The sequence below is a fragment of the Muntiacus reevesi genome, chromosome 14, assembly GCF_963930625.1.
Source record: "Muntiacus reevesi chromosome 14, mMunRee1.1, whole genome shotgun sequence".
Classification (NCBI taxonomy): domain Eukaryota; kingdom Metazoa; phylum Chordata; class Mammalia; order Artiodactyla; family Cervidae; genus Muntiacus; species Muntiacus reevesi.
This window is the reverse complement of record NC_089262.1, coordinates 66,603,478-66,615,155: the sequence shown is the minus strand read 5'-3', so window position 1 is coordinate 66,615,155 and position 11,678 is coordinate 66,603,478. Positions and strand designations below refer to the sequence as shown.

General features: G+C 46.4%; 1 protein-coding gene across 4 annotated transcripts in view; it reads right to left on the bottom strand.

The window, feature by feature from the left end:
• Positions 1 to 627: 627 nt before the first annotated feature.
• The window catches only part of LOC136146323 (exocyst complex component 1-like), a 29,741-nt gene continuing 18,690 nt past the window's right edge, over positions 628 to 11,678 (bottom strand). For all 4 annotated transcript variants that reach the window (XR_010658977.1, XM_065905140.1, XM_065905141.1 and 1 more), the window contains 2 exons: positions 1,742 to 10,400; positions 628 to 757 (listed from right to left, as the gene is read on the bottom strand). Coding sequence is in view for 2 of the 4 variants with exons in the window: in XM_065905140.1 (XP_065761212.1) it covers positions 10,377 to 10,400 (24 nt within the window). In the remaining 2 variants the exon portion in view is untranslated. The remainder of the gene's footprint in view (positions 758 to 1,741; positions 10,401 to 11,678) is intronic.

The window sequence follows — 11,678 nt, the reverse complement described above, 5'->3', positions numbered from 1 at the left end:
ATACGCCCGTTTTGATAACTTACGGCGAATATCTGGAGCCGACTGAGTGAGAAATCTATCCTTTAAGATCACTTTCCCCTCTTCACTTTCGGGATCAATCTCAGTGAATCTGCGAAGGGCTTCTCTCAGTCTGTCTAGGAATTTACCAGGAGCTTCCTTCTCTTCTTGTTCTATGTCTGCCAGTTTGCCATAGTTTAAAGGCTTAGAACGCGCCTGCCTGAGTCCTTCAAGAATACATCTGACAAAATGACTCTGATCCCATCTTCCTTTAGCAGTGTTAGAGTCCCAGTCTGGTTCTGTAGCTGGGACCGCCTGACTCCCAGTGGGGAGGGCAGTCATCTCGTCCTCCCTCTTTCCCACTGATTCATTACCAAGCCATTCATCTCCATAAGCAACCGCTTTACCCAAAACTCGAGGCTTTGAGTCGGCAGTCAACGTTTGTCCCAAGATATACATCACATCCTTCCAAGTAAGGTCATAATGCAGAGTAACACCTTTAAAAGCTCTAATACACTCTAATATACACTACTTCTACCCAATTCCCTTGCTTTTTACAGAACTGTTTTAATTGTAAAACAGTATTCTACTTAAGAGACCCTCCAACTGGCCACCGTTCGCCATCCTCCAGTGGGTACCGCGGCCATGCAGTATCACATAGGAAGACCAGGTGTGTCTTCTTTAAGCCCTGGGGATCAAATCTATCCCAGTTTTGCAGGATACAGTTCAAAGGAGTGAGGCTGGAATTGTTAGCTCCCATCTGTAAGAGAGAAAAAAAGCGACCAGCGCCATTTTTCTACCGGAGGCGTCCCTCCCTGCTCTAGATGGGGGTGTAGACAGACATTACACCAAAAGCTTTTCCTTCCTGGTCGGACTTAGTCTGTCCCTTACCGACGCAGGCGTCACACTCGTCCCTCCCGGTTCTACCACCGAGACGGGGTGGGGATGCACCCAGGGTAGACCTGATGGCATCCCTGACTGACGTCCAGCTCTTCACCTCACTTGCCTCTGATGCCACCCAGGGTGCAATCAGAGTAACCTTCCGGAATGCCTCCCAAGCCAAGACCTCTGGGGGACACATTCGTCACCTGAGTGCCTGTGCACGACCCGGAGTATATTCCTGACCACAATAAGACTGATACAAACATGAAACTGAGATGTTCCTTCCAAGAGTCACCACACCGGTATAAGAGCCTCCTCTGCTCCAGTAAGAGCCAGTGTTACCAAAAGAAAAAAACCATTGCAGTTCCAATCCAAGTAACCTTTAACATCAGAGATGCTCTGGGAGTTAGAGCTCCATCTAGCTTCCAAACTTTCCATGCCTAGCGAGGCTAGGCGCTTCCTAACTACCAATCCAAGTTTGAGACCTAGACCACAGTAGAGTAGCAACATAGGTTACAAGTCTCTTGAAAGCCTAAGATCCGAGAGATAAGGTTAGTACTTTTAATTCCCAAGGAGTTATGAAATGGTCAGAGACCGAAAAGTTTGACCGAGAAAAAAGAGTTCGGTCCACATGCTTTGCCCGTTTCTGGTCGGCTCCCAAAGGGGACACTGGTTGCCTCTTGGCATTGGCAGGTCGGTATAAACCCCCGACAAGTTTCTGCCATAAGCCTTATGAGGTCGCCGAGGAAGCGCAGAGCAGGGCCTTTCATTCATTCACACAAGCACACCTTAGAGTTAGTAAAGAACAGCGGAAAACGTGTTCGCTAGGAGAACAAAGAAGTAGAGCTCCAAGCATCCTTACCTTGTCCTGAAGGATCCCGGACGAGCCCTCAAGATGAAAGGTTGTTGCTGAACGATAAGACGCGGGATTCTTGGCCTCCGGAGGAGACGAATTCAATCCGGGGCCAGAGACGAGGCTGGATCGCTCAGAGCTTTTGTGTAATAAAGTTTTATTAAAGTATAAAGGAGATAGAGAAAGCTTCTGACATAGGCATCAGAAGGGGGCAAAAGAGTACCCCCCTCCTAGTCTTTAGCTGTATGGTATATAGTCACTCACAGTCTGTTAATGAAAAGAAAGGAATGTCATAAAATCTAGAATGGCACCAGATAATTCATCCCAGGCCATAAAACTATTGACTTGCACCTTGTACCAACAAATAGTTTCGTTTACATAGATTAGGGGAACAATACCTGATCAAGTAAGTTAGGCCCTTTGGCGGAACCAACTTGAAGATGGAGTCTGGGGTTCATTAACATAGCTTAAGACAACATTTCCATACGAAAAAGAAATGTATTGGTTAACTCAAGGTTTGGGAGTAGTTAGCTTTAGGTGAGACCAGGTGTCATGGCCACACAGAATGTTAGGAGAAACCTCCTTTTAATTTTGTATAGAGAAGGAAAAACAGATCGCTGGTTTGTTCTTTTTGTTATAGCCACGCTTTCCGGGAAACAGACTCACTCAGAAGGACAATGCAGATAGTGGAGTGCAGTTTATTACACCGGCGGGCCCAAGGCAGAGTCACCTCTTAGCCAAGGACCCCGTCCAGCATTTGTGAAAATCTTTTATACCCCATGTGTACGTGTCCAAACCCACCACCTCAATTCCCTTGAGACTTACATAAACAAAGGCAGGGTAAATACAACTACAATAACCCCATCATTCCCGTGTTATGTGTTCAAACAGTCAATAATCAATCAGCCTGCAGTTACATTCCAAACAGTTAATAACCGATAAGCCTGTGCTTACATTCTGATAGATAGTGTCAGGGGTGATTAGTGTCTCTTTTCTCTTAGGCGATGAGTAACCTAGATATGATCTTCAAGGTTCCCCTGTCCGGAGGGGGTCTTATCCTTCCATTGTCGTTCCCACAGGCACTAAGCAGAGAGTTCAGAGTCCACTGGAGAGGCAGCCGAGCACGATCAGCACGGACAGGCCTGAGATGGAGTCCAGGCCCTATGAATTCCTTCTTCATTCCCCCCTCTTGATGCTCTTAGTTTCCATAACGAGCATCATTTATTGAGATATATTGTACCTTAGCCCTCCTGCCACCCATATGAGAGAATGCTATCAACCTCTGGGTTACAAAATTCACAAGACATTATAGGAAGCAGGGCCCACAGAGCAGTATGATTAAGATTACTATAACAACAGTTACAATGGTTTTCTACCAGTCTCCCTTTACCCAGGAGAGAACTGAAGTCCAAAAGGGAATATTTTCATTAGACATGGCTTTCACTTGATTTTTCATATCCTTCAAGGCAGTAGATACATTTTCAGACAGGTCAGGGATATACACACAACATTTAACTTTAATTACGGTGCAAGTCCCTCCTTGGGCTGCTGTGAGTATGTCTAATGCCATCCTATTTTGAATTACTGCCTTCCTCATCTGAATTTGTTTCTCATTCAAAGCTTGAATGGCTTTTGTACTGTCTAAGAGGGCCTGTTTAGTGAAATTAGTTAAGGCCTCTACTTTAACCATGATATCCGTTGTCCCTACAGAGGGTACAAACAAGGCAGCAAGATAGTCATACCATTGGAACACAGATCGTGTCCATTTTGCATGCAGATAAGGCGGGTTTACTGGAGGCTGGTGCAGGCTAGGCTTAATTCTGCCATGGGCGAAAGCAAATCTTAATGTGCAACGCCACACCCAGCCAACTGGTAACCATGGCCATAAGTTAAGCCCACAGAGCCACTGGGTCCCATTGGGGGCTACCCAGCACATTCCAGGATTATATTTCCAGTCGGAAACAGGTCACTGAACAGATTGATTGGGGTGATAGGTAACTTCCAAGATTTGTTTACATTGTTCAGGGGGTAAATAACCCATATATTTTAATTCTTTTGGGTCTAGGGGGTGGTCTCCAAATCTAACTTTCTTTTTTTTTTTTGTTCCCAGCAAATAGTAGCAGGGGTAATCAACTGTCCTTTCTCAGGAGTCATCCAGAAATGTTCATCCCAGACCTAGTAGTATTGCTCAAGGTACCGGGAGGCCTGTCCCCCTTTTGTAAAGAACACTTCTCCTTTTTATTTTTCACATATGAGGTATAAGCCTTTGTTACTTCTGTAAGGCTGGTGCTCATGTTAAATGTAACCCTATGTCCCTGGCCCATTGATGGCTTCTTTTTACACCAGGAGAGCAAAGACAGGTTATGGCTGGAGAGAGGAACAGAGTGGCGATACCCACCAGGGGAGTCTGTCCATTACTGACAGGGGCATAGCCCCACACACCCAACAGTTGGCAGAGTTGTGGCCCACGAGATGAAGACGTTGTCCTGTGCAGGAGCAGTGGTCAGGTTCAGAATTGCGTTGATGAGGCCGAGCAGCAGGAGTCGTTTACCCAGCTCCATCCTGTAGAGGGCTCGTCCGGGACCTCGTTTTCTTCTTTCTCCTCAGAATGATCTTGGTTTCCCGTGGGTCGGTGGGGTCCTTCTGGGTGGTACACTTGGCGTCCTCCGGGTCAGCGTGGTATGCCTTCTTTGCTCTGGTGTGATGGATCAAGGGACAATACCTGCAACTTTAACTGCAGTAGGGGTAGTTAGAATAACATAAGGGCCCTTTTACCAAAGGGCTAGCAAATCATGTTCCCAATCTTTGACCCATGCTTGGTCACCAAGTGTAAACTCATGAATCTGTTCCCCAAGGGGGAACGGCACCCTTTCTTGTACAAACTTAGTTACCCAATTTATTACCTTACCCAGTTCCATCTGCTGTGAAATCTTATCCCCCCTTACCTGAGGCAAATTTGTTGACACCTGTTTTATTATGGGAGGAGGCCTCCCATACACAATTTCGTATGGAGAATAGCCTTGGGACTGTGGGGTCATCCTGAGTCTGAGCAGAGCCGTCAGAAGCAAGTCCACTCAGGAGCAGTCAGTCTCTTTAAGTGTCTGGTTGGTTCATTCCACTATCTCAGAACTCTGGGCCTATATGCAGTGTGCAGTTTCCATTTGATGTTTAAAGTTTTGCTTACTTGTACTAAATCAGCTGCAAAAGCCGGGCCATTGCCTGATCCAATGCTGGTAGGAAATCCAAATCTGGGAACCATTTTCCTAAGCAGCCACCAGGCTACTTCTGATGCTCTTTCAGTCCAGGTAGGAAAAGTTTTTACCTATCTCAAGAATGCACATACCATGACCAGCAGATAATGGTAGTGTCGGTGAGGTTTCATTTTAGTGAAGTCCACTCCCAGGTGTTCAAGGGGCAGCATGCCTTTCAGGTGAATACCCAGAGGATTTTGTCTGAATACCCGAGAGGCAGCATTAACCTGTGAGCAGACAGCATGGCCTAGGTGGGTCGCTTGGTGTGTTTGGCTTACCAGAGTGTGTGCCAGCTCCTCTGGTACCAATAATTTGTCACCTGACAATTCCCACCATCTCTTTTCAGTCTTGATGGCCCCTTCTGCTCTGGCTAACCCAACAGCTGTTGTCTTTGTTTTATCATGCGAGTGCCATCAGTATATAAGACCCAATTAGGGTCTCGAACCTTGAGCCCTTTTTTAAAACAAACCCCAGATACCTTACCTCCTCTTTGTAGATTGTGCCTTCTCTTTCAACACCCGGTAATCTGCTTTCATCAACAGCTGGAGCAGTGCATTTGTCCCTTTCTAGCATTTTTCCTTGGTCTCAGGCAGCCAGCAGCAGGTCATCTCCATATTGTAGGAGCTGACATCCATACTCTTCCGGATGGAATGAGTTCAGATCAGAAGCCAAGGCTTCCCCAAAGATGGCTGTGGAGTTAGCCTTTGTTATCTGGTGCTCCCGACTGGATCTTCCCATTCAAAGGCAATTATGGGCTGTGATGCTGGGGCGAGGTGTACGCAGAAGAAGGCATCCTTGAGATCTAGGCAAGTGTAAACTTTAGTCCTCGGCGGAAGGAGGCTAAGCAAGGTATAGGGGTTTGGAACAGTGGGCTGTAAAGTCACAGTAGCCTGGTTGACTAGCCTGAGATCTTGTACAGGCCTATAGTCCTGTCCTCCTTCCCTTTTGACTGGCAGGATTGGCGTATTCCAAGCCGACTGGCACTCTACTAGAAGGCCTGCTTGTTTCAATCTATTGATGTAGGGCAATATGCCAGCTCAGGCTCCATCCATAGCGGGTACCGGTGCCCTCTAACTGGGATGGTACCTGGATTGAGTCCCATTATCACTGGGGCGTGATGTTCAGCCAGCCTGGGGGGAGGGGGGGTTGTCTTCCACCCAGACCTCAGGGAACAATTGAGTTAGCTCTCTCATGCTCTTCCGGCCCACCCGGCTCTGCCTTCAGGGGCTCATGCAACCTCCACTCATCTTGGGTTGGCACTGAGAGAGAGGGCAAATAAGTCATAGAGTCCGTCCAGAAGGTGGGCCTCTTCTCAGGGGAGAAAGTCACCTGTGCTCCTAGTTTGGAGAGCTCTCCTCCCAACAGGGGTACTGGGCACTCAGGAATGTCACTTGGTGTCCCCCCTCCATCTGACATTTTCTGGGCTGGCAAAACGATTTAATCATCTCTTCTCCCGACACCCCAGTTACAGCGGTAGTCTTTTTGGACAGTGGTGCCACAGGTTTTGTTACTACCGACAGTTCTGTTCCTGTATCCACCATGAAGTCAATGTTTTGGTCCCCCACTTTTACGGTTACCATGGGCTCTCAGGGACCTGATATCTCTGAGCCCTGGCAGCCCTAGTTAATTTCCAAGTCAGCAAGCCCCACAACTGCGGGAGCTTCCTCTTCCCTCCTTGCCTTAGGGCATTCATTCTTCCAGTGGCCAAAAGCATGCACCGGGCACACTGGTTTGGCTGTAACGGGGACCGGGGCCTCCCTTGGGACCGTTGAAGGACTGTCCTGTCCCTGGGGCAGATGAGGTTTTCTGGAGGGCCCAAGATAGACTTTCCCAGAGCAGCAGCTAGCACTGTAAGTCTCTTGTCTGTTCTCTTTTATTCCCTCCGGCTCTCTGGCAGAGCGCAGTCTCTGCTTAATTCCAACGTCTCCCTCCCCCTCTTGTCAGTACTCACCGGGAGAGGCAGGTATAGCTTGGGCGGTTCGGTTGGAGCCGGATCCTGGCAGTGTTGGCCAGAGGCTTCTGTCACCGGGATCGGAGCCTGCCCAAACGGAGGCTCTACGAACTCCGGGAAAGCTGGCGGAGGAGCAGTGGCTGTTGCAGAAACTTCACCTGGCCCTGGATCGGGCATTAAGGCAGCCTCCGGTCCTGGTGAAGCACTGGGAGGCAGGCGTGTCATTATCCAGCATGGGGGAGGGGTCAGGTCATCCCCGTCCAAATCCTGTAGAATTTCCTTTTTTATCATCAGTCAATTTTTGTGCCATTAATATTTTTCCCTTTCCCTTCTGGATACAGAACCTTGTCCAAGTAGGAGGGTCTTTAGCTAACCCTAGCCATGAGTCAATAGATGGATATTGATCCAGGTGTCCTGGCTCGCCTGTGACTACTGTGTAGACTGCTTCCATTATTTTTAAGTTCACGGTGTTCTCTGGTGGCCATCCTGCTCCCATTGGGGTCCATTCGACCTCACAGAGTATGTGGAGGCAGTTAGGCTTCATCTTCACCCCATAGTCTCCTCCTAATCCCTTCTTTAAATTTTTAATCATGCACTCCAATACAGTTGCCTTAGATTCACTTTCCCCCATCTCGCTTACCTTCTCGGACCTTCTTCTACTTTTCCTTTTCGTTCTGTCTACGAAGTTCTCAGTACCCTATGTACTTCTCATATTTCCACTCAGTGACACTTAAATTGCCATTCTGCCTCCTTTCTAATTGGGGAGAGAAGAGCCTTACCTGCCAGACCCCAGAGGGAGAAGGGGGTTTGGCGTGTCTTCACCTGCCGGTCAGCACAGCTGAACCAGAACATCACATGGTCCGAGACTGTTTCTCCCTTAAAGTCCATTCTGCCTTGGTGGGCTTGATCAGGTGCGGATGAAAACACAGATGGGTTAAATATCTCATGTCCCAGGCCATCTCCGGAAAAGCCAATTCATACTCACTTCTGTATCCCCCTCCTTCTAGCCTAACAATTCCGAGGGGGTCAAGAATTTCACAGCAGACGGGACACCTCCTGGGGGAGGGCAGAATACGAGCATACACGGACCAGTTTCTTATCCTAAGAATCCCCTGGCGATCGCTTGGTAATAATTTTCCCCGAGACGGCGTGGACACACCTCCTAAATGTCCTTCACAAATTTCCTTCTTAAACCCTAGCACGCTCGTCAACCTGTGTACCAAGCAATCGCCACCTGCCTATTCCAGGCTCCTGTGGGTCCCCGCTCCTTCTAGTCCCTCCCAGGGGGGTGATCAGGCCCCCTCTTCCACCCTGCTGGGTGGGCTCCTCCTCACCTGAGCGCTCAGTTCCCCTGCTGCCGTCCACTACCTGCTTACGTGAAAGGTCCGGGCGTTGAAAAGCAGAATCCTTCCAGAGGGGCGAGGCGCCTTCCCCCCTCTAGGAGATTCAAGCTACAAAGCCTCGGGGTGGCCTCAAATGAGACCTGTCTCCTCAAAGCGAGGAGTTTCCCAGCCAACGCACCAAATGTTATAGCCACGCTTTCCGGGAAACAGACTCACTCAGAAGGACAATGCAGATAGTGGAGTGCAGTTTATTACACCGGCGGGCCCAAGGCAGAGTCACCTCTTAGCCAAGGACCCCGTCCAGCATTTGTGAAAATCTTTTATACCCCATGTGTACGTGTCCAAACCCACCACCTCAATTCCCTTGAGACTTACATAAACAAAGGCAGGGTAAATACAACTACAATAACCCCATCATTCCCGTGTTATGTGTTCAAACAGTCAATAATCAATCAGCCTGCAGTTACATTCCAAACAGTTAATAACCGATAAGCCTGTGCTTACATTCTGATAGATAGTGTCAGGGGTGATTAGTGTCTCTTTTCTCTTAGGCGATGAGTAACCTGGATATGATCTTCAAGGTTCCCCTGTCCGGAGGGGGTCTTATCCTTCCATTGTCGTTCCCACAGGCACTAAGCAGAGAGTTCAGAGTCCACTGGAGAGGCAGCCGAGCACGATCAGCACGGACAGGCCTGAGATGGAGTCCAGGCCCTATGAATTCCTTCTTCAATTTAACATATCCATGGTGAAACATTAACAAGGATATAAACACACCGTTTAAGAACAAGTAACCTTTAGGATGAGTTAGCATTTCTGTTTCCAAAAGCCTATTGTCCCAATATTTTTATCAGTATCTTTACCAAAGTGCAATACACAGATTCAAACCATTTAAAAAATCGGAACTAGTATCACCAATATATTAGTGTTGTATTAAAAACAAAAACAAACCACAAACCAGTGAATCACAAAATAATTACCCACTACTAAAGATAGTCTTCTTTGTCCTAAAGAAAAGAATGGAAAGACGAGCTATCAATTTCAATCAGGGCACAGGCTCCTTTCAACAAGCAAATGCTACACTCATGGTTCTAAAGGGGAGCTATGCAGACACAGAGGACACACTGTAGCCATTTAAGGCCAGGTTCTGACTCCGACAGGCACAGAACTCCATCCAAAAAGCCCAGAGATGGGTACATGCAAGAGCAGAACGTGGCCTCGGCAAATCATTTCCTTGCAACTTGATACTTTCACTGGTTATCCTTTTAAATCAAGTTTTTTGTTTATTTAACATATTTAGAAGCAACAAAAACCCCTCTTGTTTCAAAAATAACTCTTTGGAAAAATAAAGTATAATTACAGGAGAAATTTTGGTGACATTTTTACAGCCCCTTCACAGGGGAGAAAACACTTAGCAACTTTCTTTTTGATTCAAAATAGCCAGTGACAAGTAAGAAGCCAGGCATCACTTCACTTCCCTGTGGAGTGCAATGACTTAAGAGATCACAGACTTGCCTCCAACTGGTACAAAAGGTCTTTTAGGAAATCAGAAACTGAACTTCCAACATCTGTCTCTTAATCTAGTACTTTCTCTCCAGACTGCACTTCATTCTCTGGCCAACTGCTGCTGCTGTGACTATACACAGCTGTCCCTGGTGTCTGTGCAGGGTTGGTTCCAGCACCAGTGGTGGACACCAAAATCCATGGATGCTCAAGTCCCATGGTTGGTCCTCCGTATTCACGGGTTCCGCGTCTGCGCTGTACTTTTATTAGACACGGCATGTATATACAATTGCTGTCAAGTTCACATACTGCAGAATTTTAATTAGTAAAAATAAGGCTTTAGAGACATACTTGTTCCATGAAAAACCTATAAATCAAACCAATGCATTAGATTTATTCTTTTACTAATTCTATTGTATCTCCTTCCACCTTGCCTAAAAAGTCTTAAAATTATGTGTCACAGATAAATAATTTTTAGTAGAAGAGAAAACAAGGGGACTGAGGTGCCTAAGCTTACCAAGCTTCTTGCTTTCTTTAGTTGTGCCAGTCATCTTGATCTTTGCAACTTCAAAGACATCTTTAATTTCTCTCTCACAGAGTCATGACAAACAATCCATGCAATTCTTAAAAGTGAAAACAACACATACTCATTAATAAAACAAGTATAACAATTTCCATTTCTCAATCCCCCCATATCCTTTGTGCTTGTTTTCAATTTTGTGGTCTGAAAATATTTGATGCATTTCATAGGACACAAGAAGGCTATTTTCCATCTTTTAAAAAAACTGAACTGGCATCATAATATTAACAGTTTGTAAAAATATGAAGTTGAATAATCACACTCACATTTTCACTTTTATACTTTCAGTTCAGTTCAGTTGCTCAGTCAAGTACGACTCTTTGCAACCCCATGGACTGCAGCATGCCAGGCCTCCCTGTCCATCACCAACTCCCGAAGCCTGCTCAAACTCATGTCCATTGAGTCGGTGATGCCATCCAGCCGTCTCATCTTCTGTTGTCCCCTTCTCCTCCAGTCTTCAATCTTTCCCAGCATCAGGGTCTTTTCAAATGAGTCACTTCTACGCATCAGGTGGCCAAAGTATTGGAGTTTCAGCTTCAATATCAGTTGTTTCAATGAATATTCAGGACTGATTTCCTTTAGGATTGACTGGTTGTATCTCCTTGCTGTACGAGGGACTCTCAAGAATCCTCTCCAACACCACAGTTCAAAGGCATCAATTCTTCGGTGCTCAGCTTTCTTTACAGTCCAACTCTCACACCCATACATAACTACTGGAAAAGTCATAGCCTTGACTAAATGGACCTTTGTTGGCAAAGTAATGTCTCAGTTTTTTAATATGCTGTCTAGGTTGGTCATAGCTTTTCTCCCAAGGAGCAAGCCTCTTTTAATTTCATGGCTGTAATCACCACCTGCAGTGATTTTGGAGCCCCCCAAAATAAAGTCTCTCACTGCTTCCATTGTCTCCCCATTTATTTGCCATGAAGTGATGGGACCAGATGCCATGATCTTAGTTTTCTGAATGTTGAGTTTTAAGCCAACTTTTTCACTCTCCTCTTTCACTTTCATCAAGAGGCTCTTTAGTTCTTCACTTTCTGCCATAAGGCTGGTGTCATCTGCTTATCTGAGGATTTTGATATTTCTCCTGGCAATCCTGATGCCAGTTTGTGCTTCACGAAGCCCAGCATTTCAAACGATGTACTCTGCATATAAGTTAAATAAGCAGGGTGACAGTATACAACCTTGATATACTCCTTTCCTGATTTGGAACCAGTCTGTTGTTCCATGTTCAGTTCTAACCGTTGCTATCTGACCTGCATACGGATTTCTTGAGAGGCAAATAACGTGGTCTGCTACTCCTATCTTTTGAAGAATTTTTCAC